This window comes from Eumetopias jubatus, unplaced genomic scaffold, assembly GCF_037043125.1.
Source record: "Eumetopias jubatus isolate StellerSeaLion01/CBP00866 unplaced genomic scaffold, mEumJub1_p1.0 scaffold_4, whole genome shotgun sequence".
NCBI lineage: Eukaryota > Metazoa > Chordata > Mammalia > Carnivora > Otariidae > Eumetopias > Eumetopias jubatus.
Window position 1 is genome coordinate 14,413,223 of NW_028274810.1, and position 23,669 is coordinate 14,436,891.

Sequence of the window (23,669 nt, forward strand, 5' to 3'; positions counted from 1 at the left end):
GGCATTGTGCTCTGGACTTAGCAGTAAATTCTGTGACTTGGTTGACCATTGTGGGGCCCCACCCTCACCCCGACCCGCCCACAAAGTGGCCTAGGATGGAGAGAATGTTGCAAAATATAAAAATGTACAACGCTGGCATTTGAAATTAGCTCACTAGAGGGCGCTCCAGGACAAGAGCTGAGTCCGGGCAGCCCTCACCCCGTACAGTTTAGAAAGGACAATTTGGAGTTTGTTTATTCATTCAACACACATCCACTGAACAATTACGCTGTGTCAAACACTACGTGCTATGAAGGATTCAGAAGGATCGAGATGTGACCCCTGCCCTCAAAGGGTCATCTCAGGAAGGAAGGAGGTGTAAGCAAATAATAATGTATCCGTATTTGTCTACTGGTAACTTCTGCTTGTTAAGTGTTGATCAGTCTTCACACACTGCTCCTTCTATCTATAATGCTTATCCCTCTTTCATACCCGCACGCCTTACTCCCTCTTGCATGACTTTGCTCAAATGTCACAGCCTGTCTTGCCCACCTCATTTTAAAGCCTATGCTGTTCTCAGGCATTCATGAGCCCTCTCTACTCTCTCCCATGGTAGCCAAAACCATCCCACAGCCTACACAGTGAACACATGTACTATCTCCATTGTCCGCGTCCCCGCAGAGCTCCATGAGAGTGGAGGCTTCTATCTGTCGTGTTTACTGAGGGACACGGTGCAGAAGACAATGTTTCATACACGGTACATACTCAAAAACTATTTTTTAATAAATAAGACAGGTGACAATTCTAGTCAGCCCCCAGTAAACCGTGCAGCCCAGGGGTCAGTCAGCAGGTCTTGCCGAGATTTGGAGGGTCTGGGTGAGGTGAGCATGACGTGCAGTAGAGGTCTTCTCAGAGGTGGTGACATTTAAGCCGGTCTTGAAGGAGAAGGAGCAGTTCCCAGGTTGGAGACAGTGGACAGGGCTTCCAGGAAAGGGAATGGCCTATGCAAAGGCCCAGAGGCCAGGCCTGCAGGGTGCTAGAAGGTCAGACCCTCCTGTTCTCAGCTGGAAGCTGCTGCATGCCCTGGGGAGGGGGGGGACAGAGAACAGGGGCAGCAGCCTCAGCCATGCCCTTCTGCATGCCCTGGGCCGCCGTCCCTCAGCCCACATCCCCACGGCCCACCTCCAGCTCTGGGAGTGGGTCTCGCTTGCCTGTCTTGCTGCGTCGGGCTTCCTGACAAGGGGCAACCTCTGCCACTCCCGGTTTAGTTATATCCTCCCTTCTGCTGCAGCCAGCAAGAAACCAACTGCACAGCTCAGAAAACAATCCATCATTTTGTCATAACATTTCCATTTCAAAGACTTCCTTTCCAAGCTTCTCTCTGGCCAAAGCTTCCTCTCATTAGCATGAGAGGAACCGGCAGGCAGCTGAGTGACAAGGGAGAGGCGGGGGAGAGAGGGACAAGAAACCCGCTCGGGGCTGAGGCCTCTCTGCCTGCGTGGGGGGGGAGGGGGGCAAGGAAGGGCGTTGGGCTGGCACGCGCACCTGGGGGGGGTGCGTGCACGTGTGTGTGTGCACGCACACACACACGTGCACGCTCATGTCTTTGTGAACTTGTGTTTCTCAGCACTCATGATGCGCGCTACCCGGTCATAGATTCGCCCGCTCACGTCACAAAGCACAAGCCACCCTTGGGCTCCTGCTCAGCCTCCATGGCGTGCCAGGACCCCCCCCCCCCCGCCGGGGTACTGAGGATCCAGAGAGGTGAGATGCCTGTGCTGTCCATCAGGGACCCGGGCAGAGACCCTTGTGTAAGTGAATAGCGACAACAGGAGGAGTCGGTTGTAAAGATCCCTGCAGAGCAATTAGGAAGCCAGGAGAGAAGTCTGCCCGAGCAGGCTGTCACCTCAGGGGACACGTAAGCTGATCTTGAAGGATGAGGAGAAATTCACATGTCAGGGAGAGTGGAGAGAACAAGGGGCCAAGGGAGCGGCAGGTACAAAGGCCTGGAGGCCGGAGCTGCAGAGGGTTAGGTGTGGCTGCAGAAGCAGCAGACAGCGGTCAAGGTCCTGCTGGGACAGGAGCCGCGACTGAGGCTTCCTCAGCTTTGGCCTCCCTGCCCCGGCTCTCACAGGTAGACAGTGCAGGTGGGAGAGTGGGAGTGAGCAGCCTGGTCCTGCAGGAACCCGCGCCCAGCTTCACAGCTCCCCACTGGCCTCCGGGTTGCCCCTCTTCATAAGCAAATAGTGGATGTGCTGGCAGCCCTTCCAAGGCCCCTTCCTCACCTGGCAGACCTCCCAGAGAGCCGGGCCTGGTGCAGAGCCCAGAACCTTAAAACCCTGGAGCCTGCTGGGCTGCCTTCTCTCCCCCTCATTATCCTCCCATACCCTCTGAGCGTTCCCCAGGGACAGCAAAGAATGGGGAGTGTTCTAGGCTTCGCACCAGGGGGAGAAGATGCAGAGCAGGCCTGAATGTGGGGGGTGGGTGCGTGGTTGGAAGGATCCAAGGGGGAGACCAGCAGCACGCAGCGCCACTCTTGAGGACCTCACTGATTGAATCATTGGTTCGTTCCCTCGTTCATTCAGTAATCCTCGATGAGGGCATTCTGTGAATTAGGGGCCCAAGATATCAAAATGAGAGGTGCAGTGTGTGTCCTCAGGGAGCCCACAGTCAGTGAGGGACACAGACAGGAAACAAATTTTAGAACACTGAGCACTATGCTAAGGAGAGCAGTGTGCAGAGGGGGCCTGGGGGAGGGCCCCAAACCCAGCCTGATCGGGAGAATCCTGGAGAGATTTGTGCCCAGCTGAGGTTTGAAGGACAAGCAAAAGCTGGTCAAAGGGGTGGGGGTGTGGAGAACATTGCAGGCAGGGCATCCTCTGCAGCCAGGAGACATCCCAGGAGGGGCTGCCTCCACTGTATGGTCACTACCCGCTCAGGCAAGCCCCAGGGATTGCCACTGGGGTCAGGTGGGCAGGGGGCTGCAGTGGAGGGCCATTCGGTCCCAGCTTCCCGTTTATGAAAGTCATCCTGTACAGACCTTCTGGAAGTTTGGATGTTTAAAATGCAATTTGCTAAGTGTAAACCATTGAAATATGACACAATTTTTTTGTGTGTGTGTGTGAGCTTGTTCGGCATTTTTTTTAATCTACAAGAAGCCTAAAAATAATGAGAGTGGCCCAGTTCTGTCTCATTCTTGGCAAACAGGCAGTATTGGTCTTGGATAAGAAAAGTGAGGCTTAGAGAAGTCACCCAAAGCCAGAACTTACTCCTTGGCACCATGCTGTCCTCCCTGACCCTGTAAGACTCAAGCACCAAGGCCTACCCTCTATCCTTAAAGTCCCGGAACGTTCTTCTGTAGTCTCTTCCCCAACCCACCCCAGGCTCCTCAACTCACCTGGGACTGCAGCCTGAGCTCCTCCTCCTCTACGTACTCCCATCCCCCACAGAGGGGGGGGCCAGAGGCCGCTGGGTGCTCAGCCACAGATCCAGGTAGGCACTGAGGATAGCATCTCCACTACCCTGCATCCCTCATCTTGTCTGTCTCTGCATAGAGCTGAGAAGGACCCCAAGAGATGCCCCCAAGGGAGCCTCTTAACAGGACCCCATCAGCAGCTCCCACTGGAAGCCCCCCCCCACTCCTCTTCCTAAAGGACAGTCTCCTTTGTCAAGTGTCATGGCCAAATCTGTAGCTTCCATCTTGTTCTCTGAGACTGCTGCATGCATGACTCCCCTGCTCTCCAGCTATTTGCAGGGCAAGCGTAGTCAGGATAAGGTGGGGCGGGGACTAGATATGAACCTGGCCCCAGCCCCCTTTCTGAGCCTTCTGAGAGTCCAGCCACCATGAAGGTGTGACTTAAAGCCCAGTCACAAAATTGGGGGCCAGACTGGCTGTGGTTTAGAAAACAGAAGCCTGTCGGGAGACTGCCAAGGGAAGGGGCACAAAGAAAAAGGAAGGAAGGTCAAGGGAGCAAATGTGTGCAGCTCAGCTGAGAACTGTCCAGGGAGCCTACCAAGGGGGCTCTGAGCACTGAAATCCCCCCAAGAAACTTGTCTGCCTGACCCCAATGGGGCTTCAGGGTAGCATAACTGGGAAAACCCCTTAAATCCACCTGGATCCCTCTGTTCTAACCCTCTGGTCTGCATTTCCCATGTGGCCTCTCCCCTCCTGAAAGGAGCTGTAGGAACCTCAGAGCGGGAGTGATCTGTCTACTGACAGCTGTGGACTAGGGGGTCCTTGCTGAGCACTAGGGGTCCTCACTGAGCACTAGGGGTCCTGGCTGTGCACTAGGTGTCCTTGCTGAGAGCTAGGGGTCCTTACTGAGCACTAGGGGTCCTTTCTGAGAGCTGGGGTCCCCCCTGAGCACTAGGGGGTCTTCACTGGGCACTAGGGTCCTCTTTGAGAGCTAGGGGTACTTACCGAGCACTAGGGTCCTCTTTGAGAGCTAGGGGTACTTACCGAGCACTAGGGTCCTCTTTGAGAGCTAGGGGTCCTTACTGAGCACTAGGGGTCCTCTCTGAGAGCTAGGGGTCCCCCCTGAGCACTAGGGGGTCTTCACTGGGCACTAGGGTCCCCTCTGAGAGCTAGGGGTCCCCCCTGAGCACTAGAGGGTCTTCACTGAGCACTGGTGTTTACTTTGATTCCCAGCCTCCCAGAGCCCTTGCAGGTGGGTCTGCCCCAGCGATGGAGCCACTCTCCATGTGCTGGTGAGTCAGGGTCAGAGTCTAAGACTGAGGATGGGACTTTCAGCTGTGGTTCTTCCTCATTAATGGCAACCTCAGGACCCTCAGACCTCCCTAGGTGCCTTCTGCCTATTCCACTGTGTTCTCCAAAATGCCCTGAAGCCCTTTTCTTAACAGACCTAGAGCTTGTCTCTCCCTGGGCCAATGTTCTCTACACAGCCCCACACCCAAGCCCTTGATCCCCAGGTAGAAGCGTCACCTTGCAAAGGTCTCTTTTATTGTACCCTTTCCCCAGAAAGACCGAGTGGGAGAACACAAAGGCAAGACAGGTCTTGCTTTTACCTGACCTAAGCTTGAAGTGGCCAAATCCCTTGTGAAAGTCTCCACCCACCAACAGTGTCCCCAACCCTCCCCCACCCATGTAGCCCCAATGCCGCCGGACACCACGTGATGCCACCGGACACCACGTGATGCCACGTCCCTACCCCCACAACGGCGCAGGGCTCTGGCCCCACAGAAGCCACACTTTGCAGAGATATGGTATTTATTAAACCATGCGCCTGAAAACCTGATCTGTATGTGTACATGTGCGTGTATGTGCACGCACGCTTGCGTGTTTGGGGCATGCGTGCGTGGTCCGTGCTCAGCGGTGCCATCAGATGGCCTTGGCCAGCCCCAAGCGGTTGTTGACCCTGTCAAAGACGCTGTAATACTCGCGGATGAAGACATCCCCCAGGATCCACAGCTGGGAATTTCCTTCACCCTGGAAGCCACTGGTGCAGAAGCCCATATCCTGGGAAAGGCAAGGCTGAGATGAAGCTGGGCCCAAGCCCGGTCACCGTGTCTGTAGGTGGGCCACCCCCCCCAACCCCCACAGTCCCTCTCCCAGCTAGCATTTCTTTTCATATCCTTGAAATCACCTTCCGAGGGAAGCAGACAAGTATCAGATTCATCCCACTCAACAGATGAAGAAATTGATATTCAGAAAATCAAGTGACTTAATGCAAAGAGAACTCGGTGGGGTCTCCTCACCCCGTTCCCCCTTACTTGTCCTCTCCAGCACCCCCCCATCCTCTCATCACCTACTGCCCTGCTGACCAGCCAGAGCAGGCCTGGGGGCCCGAGGCCTTGCCAGTTGTGTGTACTCAGGGATAGGTCAAAGCTGAGGCCAGTGGGTCAGGTGGGATAAGGGTTGGGTCCCCACAAAGCCCAGGCTGCCTACGAAAGTCCTAGAGAATGCTCCAGGCTCCTGGGCTTAGAAGCTAGAGCAGTAGATGGGGTTCCCACAGGGGCTGTGGTCCTGCCTACCCCACCCTCCCTTAGGTTGCCGGGCTCTATACTTTCTGTCTGCCCCATTTCTCCCAGGATGAGGCTGTATTGGCCACAGATGAGGCCCGAGGACAACAGGGCCCCACTCAGAAAGGCCAGTTCGTCTAAATGCACCTCCTGCATTCTCCCACTTTACAACTGGCTGACTTGCCAGGAGAGAGGAGGGGGCCTAGGTGAACCTAGGCTTCCTCTCCCAGGAACTCCTACCGTGCTGGTATAGGCGGAGGAGGGCAGTGGGTACTTTTGGCCGTGGATCTCAAAGACCACCTCAGGCATGCTGCTCAGACTCCTGCAGTTGATGTCAAACTAAAGACCAGAAGAAAGTCATCTTAGACGGGCAATGGATCTGATCAAGCTCCATGAGGCAGAGAAGGGCCAAGGCAGGACCCCCTCCTCTGCACTGGAGTCAAGTGTCGGGGAGGGGGGTGGATGTCTGCCCACTCAGAGGACTCTAGGGAGGCCCTCAGGCCTCAAAAGAGTTACATTGAGTGGGACCTGCTGTCAGCCAACACAGGAACAGACCCCAGCTTGAGACAAAGGGGGATTGGCCTCCGTGTTTCCCCTCCAGGCTCAGCCAGAGCTCACCCAGGACCCTGGGAGTGCTTAGGAGTCAGGGGGGAAGCAAGGAGACCCGTGGGTAGATGAGGAACAAGGGGTTACAGCCGAGCTCAGTGAGTCAGGGATGCACCATCCTCCTGGGGGACAGGAGGCAGACCTCGGCCTCTGCATGAGATGGGAGAGCTCCCACAGCCATGGTGGGCCAAGCTGGAAGACCACGGTGAAGGCCTCCTGAGACATCCCAGACCCTCCAGGGAAATGGGCCTGGCCTCACCTCGCCATATTGGTCCTGTGTGGCTCCAATGGCTGTCTGGATGTTGACGATGTCGCTGCTGGGCCCGACCAGCATGGAGGTGCCTGTGTCCAGGATGGCCTGACAGCCACCATCACAGGCCACCACCACGCCATTGACAGTAACCCTGCAGAGTGGGAAAAGGGCAGCCTCGCAGTGCGCCCAGCATCCAGCACCCCCTCCTTAGCCCCTCCCATCCTCCCCTGCCAGGATCCTCAGACAGGGAGGAAGCCCAAGCTTAAGACTCTCTGCCTCTCCCCGACCTTCAAATAAATAAATAAATCTTTTAAAAAAAAAAAAAAAAAACCAGCGGAGTCATGTGATTAAGGGATGGAATGAGCACTAGTTGCCTAAAGGTTTGGTTTCGGGCCTCCTCCCTGCCAGTCACTTGCTGCAAGCCTTGTGCAAATTACCAACCTTCCTGACCTCGGGCTTCTCACCCACAAAACGGGTACATTAACAACCCCTTCCTTGACTTCCTTCAGGGATGGTCATGAGGTTCAGACTTGACATTAGTAAATTATAAAATGAGGATACTAGGGTGGCACCCACCTCCTAGGGTTTTAGTGAGGAATGAACAAGACAGTCCTGTTATCCTTCAGCCCAATGCCTCGCAGGTAGTAAGGGCTCAGGAAGGGCAGGGCTCTTATTAATAAAGCAGTGGGAAACGTCAGCATTCTCGCTGACAAAGCTCACTGACCTTGCAAGGGTCCAATTCAGAATCTGATGTGATGGGCTTACAGGCTCCTGCGTTGCGGCCCTTCTCAGAGCCTCGTGAGCTGATCCGCAGGCCCTGGCGTCCCCATACCTGGAGGCGGGCCTGTGGCTGGGGCCCAGGGCTGCTGCTCACTCACCTGTCCACGGAGAACTGCCAGTACTCCTGCACGGTCACAGGCACCCAGTGCAGGGAACCTGTGTAGTAGGATGGGTCAATGGCTCCCAGCGTGAGCATGCTCCCCTGGCCATTCCTGAAACCAAGGAAAGGTGTGTGGTGGCACTGGGACACCCAGGCTGGGTGCAGCCCCATACGGAGCGGGGCAGATGCCACTGAGACCAGGCCCCACCATCCTCCCTGCCCTCGACCCCCACCTCCACCCCGCAGGCTTTGAGTGAGCTCTCCAGGCCTCCCTGCTCTTCAGGGCTTTTCCCTGATAACAGCATCCTCTCTCTGAGCTCTGCAGCCCCCAGGCTGAGGCAGCACCTGCAGCCGGGGGGGGTGGCGGGAAGTAACCATCACACAGTTCCCATGAGCACCAGGCTCGGATGGGGCCAACCGCAGCTGTCACCCTGTGCCCACCCCCCTGTCCCCAGCCCTTTGGCTTCAAGTAGGAGAGAAGGTCTTCAACCATGTCCCACAGACTTTGGATTAAAACTGCCCCCCTCCACCCCTCTCTTCCTGCTGGGGCTTTCCTCGCGGCCAACAAGCATGGGCGCACTAGTGTCACCTGCTCCACTCCGAGGCTTTTAGTTCCTAGACCGCAGCAAGCTCTGTCTCACCCCCCGGGCTCTAGCACATGCTGTCCCCACTGCCTGAAGCATGCTGGCCTCTGTCTCACCTGGCGAGCTCCCCCTCGTGCCTCAGAGAAGCTTCCCCTGCCCAGCCTGCACACGCACTTCCAACCGACTGGGTTTTCCTCAGTGCTAAGTTTTCCCTGCACCCAGATCTGCCTGCAGTGAGTGCCCTTCTCACAACTGTAAGTGTAATTGTGTGATTGCGTGTTGTCTGCTCTGCCTCCTAGAAAGTTAACTCTCAGTTTGTCTTGTTTGCTGATGTATCCCCTTCTTCTGGCATAACCTGCACATAGTAACAGCCCATAAATATTGATGGAGTGAATGAATGCATGAATGCCCCAGTGTACCCCTTGCCGGGGTGCCCTTGACCTCAGTGGCCCAGCACCTTCTTTCTCCTGAGTGTGGTGCCTTTTTCCCCATCCTGCCACCTGCCTTTCTGTCCAGCTGAGCTGCACCAACACGGGGGCAGGAGGACAGAGGAGGGAGCACTGGACTGGGAGTCAGGAGCCCTGGGCTCCATGTGTGACTTAGCCACCAGTTCCCAGGGCGACTGTCCTGCCAGGCCTCAGTTTCCTGCATAGTGAAAGAAGGCTGGACTCCTTTGGAGCCTACTCTGGAAAGTCTGTGAATCTCAGTGGCATCAACAGATGATTATGGAGGCCTGGCCACTTTGGAAAAAAGATGTTAAACGCCCCTAGGCTGAGATGGGTCAGGCTTCATGTTTTAAATGCCAGAAAGCAATGTCAGATGTTGGTCCCGTGGATTTGGGCTGCATCAGAGGCTACACTAGGGGCTTTTGGAAAAGAGGTTAAGTAAGCCTAGAAACAAGGAGAGGGTTTGCTTGGATTCTGGCCACCACCCTGGGGTTGCAGGCTCCCAAAGGGGTAGACATTCCTCAGCCAACAGACCTTGCCAGGCCATGACAGTCTGGCTCTGGCTGGGGACAGCTCCTACCTGGACAAATAAACAGAGAACAGGTCTTGGGCCACCAGGTGCTTCTGCATCATGTTGTCGAACACTGGCACTGAGTACTCGGAGGCCAGAGAGGGGTAGGCCAGCCCCAGGATCCCATCGAACTCAGAGTAGGTAAAGACGTTGCCAGGCTCCTGGGTGCTCAGGCCCACAGTCTGCTGGGAGTCCACGATATTGGAGACCTTCAAGAGAAGCCAAGTGTCCTCCACCAGGGGCCAGAGGCAGGAAGATCCCAGGGCAGGCCGGTATTGGGATCAGCCTTGTAGGCCACCCCCCACCCTCCCTCCTCCAGGCAATGTAGTTATGTGAGCTTAAGAGTGAAAAGCCCTCATTCCCCAGCTCTGTGCTGTGTTGTGAGGAAATGATCCTGGAGGGGCCAGGGACGGAGGAAGCGAGGACCCGGTGAAGGGTGCAGACGGCAGTGCTCACAGTGCAGAAGCTGGGGGGTGAGCCCAAAGAAGGGGGTGGGGTGAGAGAGGCTCCAAGGCCCCCTGCCAGCCTGCAGCCCTATCATCGGCTACACCTGGGGCATCTGCCAGGGAACACCTGGGGCAGCACAATGGACAGAAAGAACATGCACCCACTTTGCATCGAATAGACCTAGCTGGGCATCCTTGCTCTGTTGCGTGCTGACGGTGTGACCTTGAACAAGCACCTCTCTGAGCCAACACCTGCATCTCAAGGCAACGCTTGGGCCCATATAATACGAATGCTGAACCTGTATCGAGCATTTAGGAAATGTTTGGCCATTGGACATTAATGGCACTATGCTAAGGGAGCGCTACCTCCAAATCTCCTGTTAATCTGCCCACTTCCTGGAAGGCTGCTGTGCCCACCAGCCCTTTCTGAGCTCACAGGGGCCTCCAGCTTCCAAGCTGTCCCCTTATAGCCAAACCATCATCCACACATGCAGCCAAAGTGATCTTTGAAAATGGACGTCCAGTCATGTCACCCCTTGCAACGACCCTCCAGAAGCCCCCAGTGGCACTCGGGAGGAAGCCTTTGTCCAAGAGTCCCCTCATGTGCTGACCCTGTTTTTCACACCTCATCTCATGCCTCTGAGCCCTTGACCCACACTTCTTCGCCCACGCCAATCTTCTTTCTCCTCCTCCAATGCCCCAACTTGTCCTCATTTGCACATGACCGTGCTGAGGAGGCCCTGACCCCTGTGGCTCTCTCTCCCACCCTCCGCCCAAGGTGGGCAGGTGAAGGCCACCCAGCGCACCATGGCTGAGGCCAGCAGCCTCGGACCAGGTCCTTCGTGAAGATGTGGGGTTTCCCCCCCTGAACTCAGAACCGCAGAAAAGAAAGCAAATGACTCCAGGCCTCAGAGGAAGTAGGACCCCCGGGCAAGGGATTCGCCTTCCCGGGCCCCCTGTCTGCTGGGACCACCTCAGCCGGTGGCTCTGGGGCCTCCGTGTCCCTTCGGGCTCAAAGCAAACGAGCCTTCAGCCACACCCAGGAAGAATTCCAGGAAGACGGAGGTGATAAGCCCCAGGGGATGCCGCTTGATTTTTAGTCTTGGACAGTGGGTGAGGAAGGAAAGCAGGAGGCTGATGTGTACTGAGCACTTCCTATGTGTCCACCACGGTGTTGAGTACTTTAGAAGCCAAAAAGCGGCAAAAGGCAGGGGAACCCTTGTCCAGAGGGCACAGATGCTCCCTGACTGAAAGGAGATGCTGCTCCATGGCGCCTGGGCAGAGGACTCGCCTTCCCGGGTGAAGAAGTGAGCGTAAGCCCAGGGCACCACTCAGAGAGTCGGGGCGTGGGTCTGACACTCAGCTCCCAGCCACCAGCTGTGTGATTCCCACAGGGGACCAACCCCTGGGCACTTCAGTTTCCTCGTCTGCACAATGGGTTAAAGTACCTTCCTAAGAACTCAGTTCACAATGAGATCCCACAGATGACACTGGGGAGCTCGGTGCTGGCACAGGCTCGGGATTTGGAACCAACTATGGCCAGGACAGATGAAAAAGGATGGGGAAGGTAGACACGGGGCACGGAGAAGCCTCTCAGGGGGGACTCTGGGGTCTGGCATGGGAAGGAGAAGAGGGAAGGATGAGCCACAGTCCCTGTTGCCTAAGATCCCTCCTAGAATCCCTACCCACCAGGCCCCCCAGGGGCAGGACGCAGAGGGCCTCTCCACCCCGGCTGGAGGCACGGCCCGCCAGAGCCTGTGTGTCTGCGTGGCAGCCCCACTGGCCTCAAGCCCCACTCACTGTGACGGTGTCAACGCCCAGGAAGCCCTGCATGCTGCCCGTGCCGTACTGGATGGACAGAGCCTTGTTCAGGTTCTGGAAGGTGGAGGACTTGGCCGGGTCAAAGCGGTGATGGTTTTCTGAAACACAGACCCAGGGTTGGTGAGGCCTGTAGAATCTTCTTGTCTCTGACAGTGCCCGCCAGGGCTGAGACCCTCACTGGGTCTTGTGAGAATGTGGTCTACATACTAACCATTCTCACTGCAGAAAATAAGCAGCCCACTCTCTCTTGATCCCCCACAGTCTGGTAAAGAAAAATTATCTTGTGCTGCTCCACCCGCCTCTTGGAACCCCAGCGCTACCTGTGTAGCTTCCAAACAAAATAAGAAAGAAAAAAGCCATCCCTGTGGTTTCCATTGACTTGTCACTTTTACCAGCTTTGTAACCTTAGGCAAGACTCTTTTCTTCTCTGAACTTTGCTTCCTTCTCTGGTAAAGGGGGATAATAAGAGCACGAATCTCCCAGGATTGTTGGAGAAATAAATTATTAACATGTATTAAATTAAATTATTAACATGTATTAAACGTTTACTCATCACTAGTTATAGAACCTGTCACTTTATTCCCCCAGCACCCACTGGCATATCATAGCCCCATTTTATAGAAAGGAGAACTAAAGACCCCGGAGGGTCAGCAGCTTGTCTTGCTTCCTGATAAAGACTAAATAAATAAGTAAATATCAGCGCTCCTGGGTGGCTCAGTAGGTTAAGCATCTGCCTTTGGCTTAGATCATGATCCCAAGGTCCTGGGATCGAGCCCTGCATTGGGCTCCCTGCTCAGTGGGGAGTCTGTTTCTCTCTCTCTGCCTGCCGCTCCCCCAGCTTGTGCTCTCCACTCTCTCTCTCGTGCTCTCTCTCAAATAAATAAATAAAATATTTTTAAATAAATAAATAGCCTAAGCTTCCCTAATTTCCAACTGGTGCTTTATACATCAGACCCATGATTTGCACACCTTCTCAATCTGTGAGCAGTTGGAAGGGCTGAGCAAGGAGATGGGGCACAACCGGGAGGCTGGGAATGTCGAAGCAAGCTCTCCTGTACCCACGTTCTCCCCAGCACGCTGCAACTCAAGAGCGGTGGCCAGAATCTAAGCAAACCCTCTCCTTGTTTCCAAGCTGACCCAACCTCTTGTCCAAAAGCCCCCAGTGTAGCCTCTGATGCAGCCCGAATCCACGAGACCAACATCTGACATTGCTTTCTGACGTTTAAAACATGAAGCCCGACCCCATCTCTGCCTAGCGGCATTTAACATCTTTTTTTCCAAAGTGGCCAGGCCTCCATAGTCATCTGTTGATGTCACTGAGATTCACAGACTTTCAGAGTAGGCTCCAAAGGAGTCCAGCTTTCTCCTTTCACTACGCAGGGCTGACAGTGGCCCTGGGGTCTGAGCCTGGAGGGGCGGGCTGGAAAGGGGGGTCACTCACGGCAAGCATAACTCTTGCAGTAGACAGAGGGCACCCAGAGGTCCGAGGAGCCGGTGTCAAACACCACGGTGAATTCCTGGGGCGGGGTCCCGATGTAGATCTTCCCAAAGTACTGACACTGGGGACAGATAGCAGGGGGTCAGGGGTGGGGAGCGCAGCATAGGGATAAGGGTCGATGCTTGGCATGGAGAAAAGGGGAAGAGGGGGAAATGAGGATCACTGGGGAGGGTTCTCCATCTCCAGCGGCCACACTGGGCTCCCCCCTCACCCCCCACCCAGCTGTGCTGGCCTGCCCCTCCCACAAGCCCTACAACCACCGCTGGAATCAGCCCCAGAAGCAGACATGAGACCAAAACATCAGCACTTCCCGGTAGGAAGACTGGGCCCTGCCTGCCAGGGGCAGGGACATAGAGATGGGACACCAGTGAGGTACGGACCCCAGATCCCGACCGAAGCTGTCCCTGCCACCCCTCCTGGCCAGCCTCCCCATGTGTCAGAACTTAGGTCGGGGCAGGGGTGAGCATGACCTAGATAAGGCAATGAGAGCACAGGAAAGACAAGCCTGGCTCTTTATTGCCAAGAGTGACAGATGAGGGAGAGACAGGCTCCAGGAAGGAAGAGGGCACCAGGGGCGGCTATAGATGGCACCAGAGCCCCATCCCTGCTGAGTCCAGACTAAGACATAGGTCCTCTGGGCTGGGAGAAACAGGCATGGGGATGCACCTGGGAGCAAATTACGTGCCCCGAGGGATGTTGTCTGCAGGTTGCCTGAGCTCAGACCCTTCTGGCAGTGACCTTCAGAGCCTCACCTTTGCCGGGTCTGCTGGCCCCGTGCAGAGCTGACTGAGGGGCGGGGGGGTGGCCTCCACAGCCCGTGGGGCTCCATGATTCCTAGAAGGGGGGAAATAGGCAGGGGCCGGGAGGGGGCATCCATCACACTCTGTGAGAGAAGCATTATTGGAAGGGGGCAGAGCCACTTACGTCCAGGTAGTTGGTCAAGGGCTCGCTGGCCACCTTCTCCAAGTTGGAATACTTCTTGCTGATGGAATACGGGTGTGTCTTCAGAAAGTCCTCCAGGAGCCCACGCTCCTTCAGGGCCTTTCTCAGCGACTTGCCTTTGTGCAGAGGGACCCTGAGGAGACAGGGAAGAATTCATGATGCCAATGGGCATCTCCTCAGGGCTGCCCGGCCTCGGAGAATTGCCCAGAGACTCTGGGCTCTGTAATCTCCACCCTCACATTTTTTTAATCATAACTCAAAGGTAAAATTAGATTTCTACATCAGTTCACAATTCAGTGCTTACCCTTACTAAACACGATCCGCTCTGATGTTCCCTATTCCTTTCTCTTTTCTTAATGCTGGCGGAGACTCAACGGATGTATTTTATAGCCTGCTAATAAGTTTCGCAACTCTGAGGTTTGAGAGACACAGTATCATTCGTTCAGTCTCCAAATTCTTGCTGCCTGCCTGCCAGGGGCCAAACATCGTATGGAGCCCAGGACTACAGCCTCTGCCGTCTGGGAGCAGGCTGTCTGGAGAGGAAATGATGTCCCCCACACTCTGCTAAATGCTGTAAAAATGCTCCCTCCCTTGCGACCCCTGTGATTGGCTCTCTGGGTAGCCTAAAGTGTGTGGAAATTCTTCAGAGAGTTTCAGTACAGATTGTGGTCCTCAGGGAGCTTCTGATAGAGTTTAGGAGTTGGATGATGGAAGCAAATCAACAGAAGAGCATCGAGAGGGAGAGAACAGCAGAAGGGTTCTAGACCCTACTCTGCAGGCTGTGGCCCCTGGAGTAGGCTCCCCCCGCCCCAAGGCCCTCTGAGCTTCAGCTCTGTCTCTGCAAAATGGGCGACCTCCTTCCTTTCCAGCCTCTCTCCAGCCCTGCCTTTGACCAAACCGAGTAGCTTCACCTCTCTGGTTCCTAGTTTCCCCTCCTGTAGGTTGAAGGAATACAGGCTGATGATCCTGGTGTCCCTCCAGTTCTAAGGGCCATGCGGTCCTCCTCTGCGGGGCTGATTTACGGACAAGCGGAGACTGCGGCTATGAAAGTGCTTTGAGAGTAATAAAATGGCAGGAGTTTTAAGACCCTCAGAGAAAAATGGGTTTTCTCGTGTTGTTCACATGCCAAACAGATCCCATATGGAACAGCCCTGTATGTGAATTATGGTCTCTCCTCTGGTGCCTCCCTCCCCCAGCCTTCAAGTGTGGCTTCAGGCAGGGCCCAACAGAAATAAAAGGTCCTCAAGATGTTTCTCAGCCTTTGTCTCTGATGCTAGAAAAGGAAGGAGGCTCCCAGGCCCAATTCTTCAGCTACCCTTTCCTGTGTCCCCCATGTCCAGGTCCCCAAAGCGTTCTGCTTGCTGGCCTCCTGCTCCCACTCAGCTCAGCACCCACTCACGGAATGCCTGGTGACCCCCACAGCAGCAGCTTCTTCTCCCCTGAGCTGCTGTGTCCAGTATGAGGCCCCAGAGATCCTCCCTCAGAGGGGCGCCGACAGCCCACTGCCCCACGCCGAGAACCGGGAGGCTCCAACCGCATGGAAACCTCCATTCCCCCAGTGCTGCCCCCAGTCCCTGCACTGAGATCACCCGATGCCTGGTTAGAAAGAACTTCACTTTCAAGACACAAGGAGCTCTGACTGGGCCCTTTTCAGGGATCCAGCTTCCCAGGGACGGATTCAGGTTACCCCAGGCTCATGGCTTGATGGAGCTCGAGCCTGGGAACCGGAGATAGTGTGATTTTGTGGCAAGAGCATAAGTCCACTTGGGACCAAGTCCTAGCCCCTCCATTATGAACCATGTGGCCTTGGGTAGCTCAGGGACCCTCCCCGAACAACAGCTTCCTCATCTGTAAAATGCAAATAATAATACCTACCTAATCCAGGAGGTTTCGTGGCACCTAGCAGCAAGCAGCTCAAGAAATATCAGTTATGGGGCACCTGGCTGGCTCAGTCGGTAGAGCATGTGACTCTTGATCTTGGGGTCATGAGTTCAAGCCCCATGTTGGGTATAGAGATGACTTTTTTTAAAAATCATTTCAAACAAAAGTATCAAAAAAAGAAATATCAGTTATTAATTTTGGAGGAAAACTTGGGATTCTCACCCATAGAGGGAACTTTACTTTGTTTAAGAAATGCATACATAGCTCTTATCATGTGCCAGGCACTATTCAAAGCATTTTACAAATACCAACTCGTATATTCCTCATGACAATCCTGCAAGATGGATGCTGTCTCTTACCCTGCTTTTGCAACGGAAGAGGAAATAAGGCACAGGAAGTCAGGTTAGTGATGGAGCTGGGGATCGAACCACAGGCAGTTTGACTCCAGAAGCCAGGCCCTTAATTTCCCAGGCTGCCCATCTGACCCTGTGTTGCTGCTCACCACCCCTGCAGTGGTGGGGGCATACTTTGAGGGAAAGGTTCCAAATGAGAAGGCAAGACTATCCTGGGAACCCGAAGCAGGGCCTCTGACGATTCCATGGGGGCAAGGGGGGAAGACCCACAGGAGAGACCCACCCAGAGCAGGTGCCTGTGACACCCTACGCCCCCCCCAACCCCGGGCGCCTGACACCCACCTGGAGATCCCACCGCCCTGGGAGAGGGCAAAGACTGCAAGTAGCACCACGAGACACCTCATCCTGGACTGCGGGCTGGCCACTGCTGGAGCCAGTCCCCCTTCCCACAGCCTTTATAGAGAGTGCTGGGTCCCCTCTGGCTGCAAGCCCGGGCTGCAGAGATGACCCCCTGACTTCGGGCTGCTCCACAAACACATTAAGATAGTACCCTGAGTACCCAACACCCTCTGCGATAAGAGCCCCACACTCCACCACTTCGGGACTTCAAAGCCAAAGGGTACACATGCTTGATCTTTAGGCTTGGAAATATTACAGAGGCCTCCCCAACTGATTTCCCCTTCCAAACAGGACTTCTTGAGCTAACACAGATGGGGCCACCGCCAGAAACCCTTCTCGTGTTCCCCCTGGTGGTCTGTAAAGAGGTTTCTTGGCAGCAGACCCCTCTCCTGCCCTAGCTGCCTCTCCTCCCTGGGCCTGACTTCATAGGGAGCCTGCAGCCTGCCCCGTCCAGGAATCTCCAGCTCAGTGCTCCCGGGCCCACGTTCCAGGGAACGCTCCGTCTACTCCAGAGGCAGAGAGTGCTCCTTCAATCCATCACCCCGGTCTAAGAGAGACAGCAGGCCCAAGACTCCTGCACCGTCTGGGCTATGTCCCCTGGTTCTATGTTATTCAGAAGGTGGGGGGTAGATGTCAGATCCCATGAGCCCCTGGGGGGGCTGTCGAGGGTGAACAGGGAAAGCGGATGTGTGTCACACACACAGAGAGGAAGGAGGATATGGCGCCATGGTCAGATTTCGGCAACAGGTGAGGCCAAGAGGCGGCACCCTAGTCCCACACAGAGGCCTAGGCCGAGCTTCTCAGAAGGATACATGCAGGGCTTTGTGATGAGTAGACGGCCCCCGAGAGAGAATTAGGGCAAAAAGGGAAACAAAGGCTCAGCCACAGAAGGGGTAGAGAAAACCACATCCCAGGGTGAGGCGAGGCTATAAACTGGAAAGTCAGGATCAAATCAGGATTCAGCAGGGCCTTTGGGGCCACAGGTGTGTGGGAGAGTGTGTCCCTGCGGGACAGATGTCTGGGGAGCAAGGGACAGAGAGGGCAGGCTGGGTAGCCAAAGAGGCGGGCATGCGGTAGGCCCCGGACACAGGGGCACACGAAGAGGGACAGACCCAGAAGCTCCCTGTATTTGATGAGGCCCACCAACAGGGGAACTGAGAGTTTTATGGCAGGAGCTAGGAAGACAGCCAGATGGGATCCTTCCCATGGCAATGCCCCACCCAGCCAACCTCGTCCCTCCTCAGAAGGCCTGTGTGTTCCGGTCCCAGCGGCCCTGCATCTGAGTGGGCTTTCCTACCCCACACCTGTAGATGTAGATGCACACAGTAGATGCTCACTAAACATTTGGTTAAGCAAATAAGTGAATGAACGGTCTTGCCAGCACTCTGAAAGCACAGCAGGGCCCCGTCTTTATGGCGAGCTACAGATGACTAGACAGAGACTCAGAGAGGTTGATGGACTTGCCCCTGAGGAAGAAGACCTTGAACTGTCACAAGAGCCCTGGTCTGACACACTACACACAGCCCCCTGGGGCCCGGCATGCTATGAGAATCTCATGAGTTTGCAATATCAAGTCTGGGGCGGTTCTGCTTGGGACAGGCATGCCTGTGTGCAGCACCTGGGGCCGGGCCCCTCCGGGGTCAACACCACCACGTCAGAGCACTGGAGCACTCTGCTCTGCATCCCCACGGGCCCAGCCTGACCCAGCAGCAAACACTCCTGAACAATGAGCCTGGCAAGTCAGGCTCAGCCATCCCTCCCGCTGGAAGGTGACCCTCGAAGCCAAAAACTAAAGATCCCTTAGCACTGGTTGCTCTGGGTTTACTCAGGGGATTGGGATCCTTCTAACAGCATTCAAGTGCGCGCTATCAGGAATGCTGCCCAGGCTGCTCAGAGCATCAGAACTGCTTATCCACGGGGGCAAGGCATGAACTGCCAAAAGCTTTTAGAAAAACCGTGATAAGATTTCATCACCGGCTACCCAGCACCAGGTGGGGACGACTCCCCTTGGTCTAGGTTCTTTGTGCCTGGGGACTGACCCACAAAAGTGGCTAAACCAAATCAGGGCCTGGGGATGACCTGTTCTGGGTTACCCACGCCCACCATGATCTCCACTCAGACATAAGCAGCCTCAAAGCTGGTTCGACGCAGGATCTTCAATGTGCTCACGAGGGCCACAGAGATATGGAGCTGGTGTAATTTCCACGCCTGGAGAGCCCACAGCTGGGTGGGGACAGATAAGACCCCATATGTGTGACCCTGCTGTGATAAGCAGTATGGGGGGATCCAAAGGGACAAACATCTTCCACGGCAAGGAGCCAGCTGACAGGGGAGCGTGGCTTCTGGAAAGGGCATGACTGTCTTGGGTTTCAATCCTGGGTCTGTCTGCCACGTGGTGGTGTGGCCTTGAGTAAGTCCCTTTACCTCTTGGTGCCTCAGTTTCCTTTTCTGACACTGAGAAGCTCATGGGAGGATCAAAGAGAGGACAGTCCAGTGCTGCCGTGTGTTAGGGCTTCTACAAATCTGAGTCATAAATGACTGCCATTGTGTGACTTTGAATGTTCCAAGGCACCACCCCCCGAAGCCTCAAAATGTGGGATTCACAAGCTCCTGGAGCTGGTCTGAAGCTCAGGTATGTACAGACCATCGGTTCTTTTCCTGTTCTAGAAATCAACTGAATTTCTGTGTCGTCCCTGCAGGTTGGGGGCAAATTAATCTTAGCCATTTTTACATAGTGCCCCACAGATATGCTTTGGCACCCATGACTCTCCAGCCTGCTGAGTTTGGGGCAAGGGGGGCCAGTGCTCAGTAGTCTTTCTTCGCCCCTGCCTGGGCCCCTGTTGCCTCCATGCCTCGCCTGGACCAACCCAGCCTTCTGGAAGCTGCCTTGGTCACACTCCCCAAGATGGACCACACATTCCCTCCTCTCTGGTCTTGCCACCCCGCTGGACCACCACCAGGAAGCAGACTCCAGGTCCCTACCACTCAGGACCTGCCTGTCTCCTTACCCCCCACCTCTTCCTTCTACACCCTCCGAGGAACCCTGAGTTCCCCTCTGGCTTAGGCTTCAGGCCACAACATCCTGAGCTGGAGGTCCTGCAATTCACCTCTGGTTTCTGCCCTGCCTACATCTTCCCACAGCATTGGCTTTTCCTTTCCTGAGGAAAAGAGAAAGGAGAAAATGAGAGGATTTTTTAAAAATCATAAATCAGTATCTCCAAATATTGCCCAGCCATACTACCATAAACAGGTATCGTGCGCTTACCTAGTGCCAGACCCTGTGCATCAGCCCTTTAAAATACCTCCAAGATACAGACAAGTGAGCCGGAGTTTGGAAAGCTCGACAGATCTTCCAAGTCACTCAGCTAACAGCAAATGGATTTGGAATGCAAACTTGGGTCTGTTTGGTCCTTGACGGCACATGCTCTTGGTTGGACCACGTGACTCTCACAGCACCAAAGTTCTGCACGTCAGCAAAGAGGGCCACACTTGACGAGTCTCAGGCTGAAGATGAAGAGGTCCTGGGGTCTTTAATGCAGGACCCAGGAAGAGCATAGTCTCAACTGGGAGAGACCTTGAGAGGGAAGAGACCTGGAAAATGCATCAGAAGGCTGCCCTGCACACCACCCTTCTCCCTTCCTGCCCCCTAGTGATCTCTGTGAGTGATATACTGGCCTGTCTACCATCCATGGTCAGCAGAACTTTGTGGGGAGAATAGCTCCCAGCCTCCAAAAATGTACTTCTACTTGTTCTACAGTAAGCACCTTAGCCCTGGAAAAATCTGTCCAACGCATCATGGAATTGCCAGGTCCTCTTGGGAGAAAGGTAGGGTGGGGGTCCCACCCTGCACACGGGAAAGCATGTTATTAGTTATGGGAAACTGCAATGGGGAAGCCCATCCAGCTTCCTGAAAGGGACGGGAAGAAGTAGGAAGGAGTCAAGGCTGTCCCCACATGCGGATGCAGGACTCTGGGCACTCAGCCAGATCCGGTCTCTAGATCACTGTGTCACGCATCTTCAGACCATGTTTTGCTTTATAAATATAGTTCTAAGGAATCACTAGATAGTTGGGGGAGAAGGCTTGGTCAAAATTTTAAGTAATAGTGTTGTATTGATGTCAATTTCCCAGCTTTGATATTTGTACTGATTCTTATTTTAGAAAATGTCCTTGATTTGGGGGACACACCAAAGTAAAGGAATATTGTGTCTGTAAGTTCTAACAGAGTTTCTCACAGATCAGAAAATTTACAGGGAGAGAAAAGAGAAAAAAGCAAACGTGGTAAGGTGTCAACATTTGTGATGTCTGGGGAAGGTATACAGGAATTCTTTGTCCTGTTTCTGTACATTGGAAATTATTGATAAATAAAAGGATTTTAAAAATTGAAATAACTCAAACACCTCTCCAAAGAAATTCCATATTTACCAGTTTGACCCATGGCATCCAGCACTTCTAGAAGGAGGAGGTTGGAAACCAAACCACATCAGAGCAGCCCAGGACCCTGCTCCAGAGAAAGCCCTCCAGCTGAGGCTGCAGGGAAGGGGGCGCACAGCCGGCCCTAAATCCCATTCTGGACAGTTTTTCAGGTGGGGAGGTGAAAAGAGGAAGAAAATAGAATGAGGGAGGGGAAGAATGGGATGGAAAAGTTCTCTGGTGGAAATCAGGCCTCTCCCAATGGTGCCTGCACCTCTCCATGGTGCCTATGCCTCATGACCGAGCAAGGCAGTGCTCAAATGGGACGATGAAGGTGGACCTGGGGAACTCGAGGCCATTGCAGAACAATGAAACAGAATCACAGTGTCACGCATCTTGAGATCATGAAAGCTTTATAAATACAGTTTTAAGGAATCATTAAATAGTTGGAGAAGAGGACCTGGTCCAAAATTTCAGCTTCAAAAATTTTGTGACACTGGACTCGGCAATGATTGCTTGTATATGACACCAAAAGCATAAACAAAAAAAGAAAGAAAATAGATATATTAGACTACACCATAACGAAAGACTTGTGCTTCAAAGGACACTCCCGGCAGAGTGATAATGCAACTCACAGGATGGAAGAAAATATTTGCAAATCAAGTATCTGATAAGGAGTTAATAGCCAGAATATATCAAGAGTTCCTACAACTGAACAACAGACAAAAAACAAGTAACTCGATTACAAAAGGGGCAAAGGACTTAAAGAGACATTTCTTCCAAGAAGATGTACCAATGGCCAACAAGCACATGAAAAGATGCTCAACATCGCTCATCACTAGGGAAATGCAGATCAAACCACGACGAGATATCAGCTCATACTCATTAGGATGGCTGCTATCAAAACAAACAAACAAACAAAAAAACAGAAAATAACAAATGTTGGCAACAATGTGGAGAAATTGCAACTGTTGTATATTATGGCTGAGAATGTAAAGCCTTGCAGTCATGATGGAAAACAGTGTGGCAGTTCCTCAAAAAAATTAAACAGAATTACCATATGATCCAGCAATTCTACTTCTGGATGTATACCCAGAAGCACAGAAATTAAAATCTCAAAAAAGATACTCGTACACCCATGTTGATGGCAGCATTATATACTAGCCAAAAGGTGGAAGCAACCCAAGCCTCCATCCACAGCTGGATGACTGGATAAACAAACTGTGGTGTACACATACAACAGAATATTATTCAGCCTTAAAAAGGAAAGAAATTCTGACACATGCTACAATATGGATGAACCTTAAGAATTATACCAGGTGAGGGGCGCCTACGTGCCTCAGTCGGTTGAGCGTCCAACTCTTGATTTTGGCTCAGATCATAATCTCAGGATCGTGGGACTGAACGCCACCCCCCTTCCCCCCCACCCCCCGTGGCTCAGTGCTGGAGATTCTCCCTTTCCCTCAGCCCCTCCCCCTGCTCATGCTCTCTCTCTCTCTCACTCTCTCTCTCTCTCTCAAATAAATAAGTAAATCTAAAAAAAAAAAAAGAACAATATACCAGGTGAAAGAAGCCAACCTCAAAAGCACAAATACTGTATGATTCCCCTTATATGGAGTACTTAGAGTAGTCACATTCAAAGAGACACAACGTGGAATGGTGGTTGCCAGGGGCTGGCAGGGAGGGGGAAATGGAGACTTCCTGTTTAATGGGTGTAGAGTTTCAGTTTTGCAAGATGAAAAGAGTTCTGGAGGTAGATGGTGGTGATGGTTGCATAACAATGTGAACGGACTTCATGCGGTAGAACTGTACACTTAAAAATAGCTTAAAGCGGGTGGGGGGGGGAATCGGAGGGGGAGATGAACCATGAGAGACTATGGACTCTGAGAAACAAACTGAGGGTTCTAGAGGAGAGGGGGGTGGGGTGATGGGTTAGCCTGGTGATGGGTATTAAAGAGGGCACTTATTGAATGGAGCACTGGGTGTTATACGCAAACAATGAATCGTGGAACACTACATCAAAAACTAATGATGTTATGTATGGTGATTAACATAACATAATAAAATTTTTAAAAAGTAAAAAAAATGGCTTAAATGGGTAACTTTTCTGTTGCATATATTTGACCATAAAAAAACTGAAGTTTACTTGTAAACAAAAAGAAATACCCTCTTGTGAACCAAATAGAAAATGTAATACACATCTCTTTACAACTCACCATCTGAGAGATGGATGACTTCACATGTCACATCCTTTCTTTGAACGTCTGGAAAACCTGCCCCTTCCTGGTATGCTTTGCCCAAGGACTTGCATCCTTGTAGAAAGGGAAGGACCTGGGGTCTGAGTCATGGGGTTTTCAAAACTGGAGAACTTGGCCATGTCTACTACATGGCACTCAGTCCCTGCGCCTCCCTATACCCTTCGTTAGGTGATCGCCAGTCTCATGATCCTCACTCGTAAACATCTTCCACCTCGTAGGGTTTTTGTGATGATCAATGAGACCATGTAAAGTATATGGTAGACAGCCGGCACTCAGTAATCACCAGCTCCTATTATTATGCTCTTCTCCAATCATCCCCAAAAGTATTCAGAGTAGGTATTATTACCTATATTCTACAAATG

At 53.3% G+C, this 23,669-nt stretch overlaps 1 protein-coding gene across 1 annotated transcript; it reads right to left on the reverse strand.

The window, feature by feature from the left end:
* Positions 1-5,317: 5,317 nt before the first annotated feature.
* Positions 5,318-16,643, reverse strand: LOC114208054 (chymosin-like). Its single transcript, XM_028102162.1, has 9 exons — positions 16,582-16,643; positions 13,988-14,138; positions 13,007-13,124; positions 11,545-11,663; positions 9,308-9,507; positions 7,696-7,809; positions 6,824-6,968; positions 6,199-6,297; positions 5,318-5,455 (listed from the first exon to the last, which is right to left on the reverse strand). The coding sequence occupies exons 1-9, from the start codon at positions 16,641-16,643 to the stop codon at positions 5,318-5,320; spliced, it is 1,146 nt and encodes a 381-aa protein (XP_027957963.1).
* Positions 16,644-23,669: the final 7,026 nt, after the last annotated feature.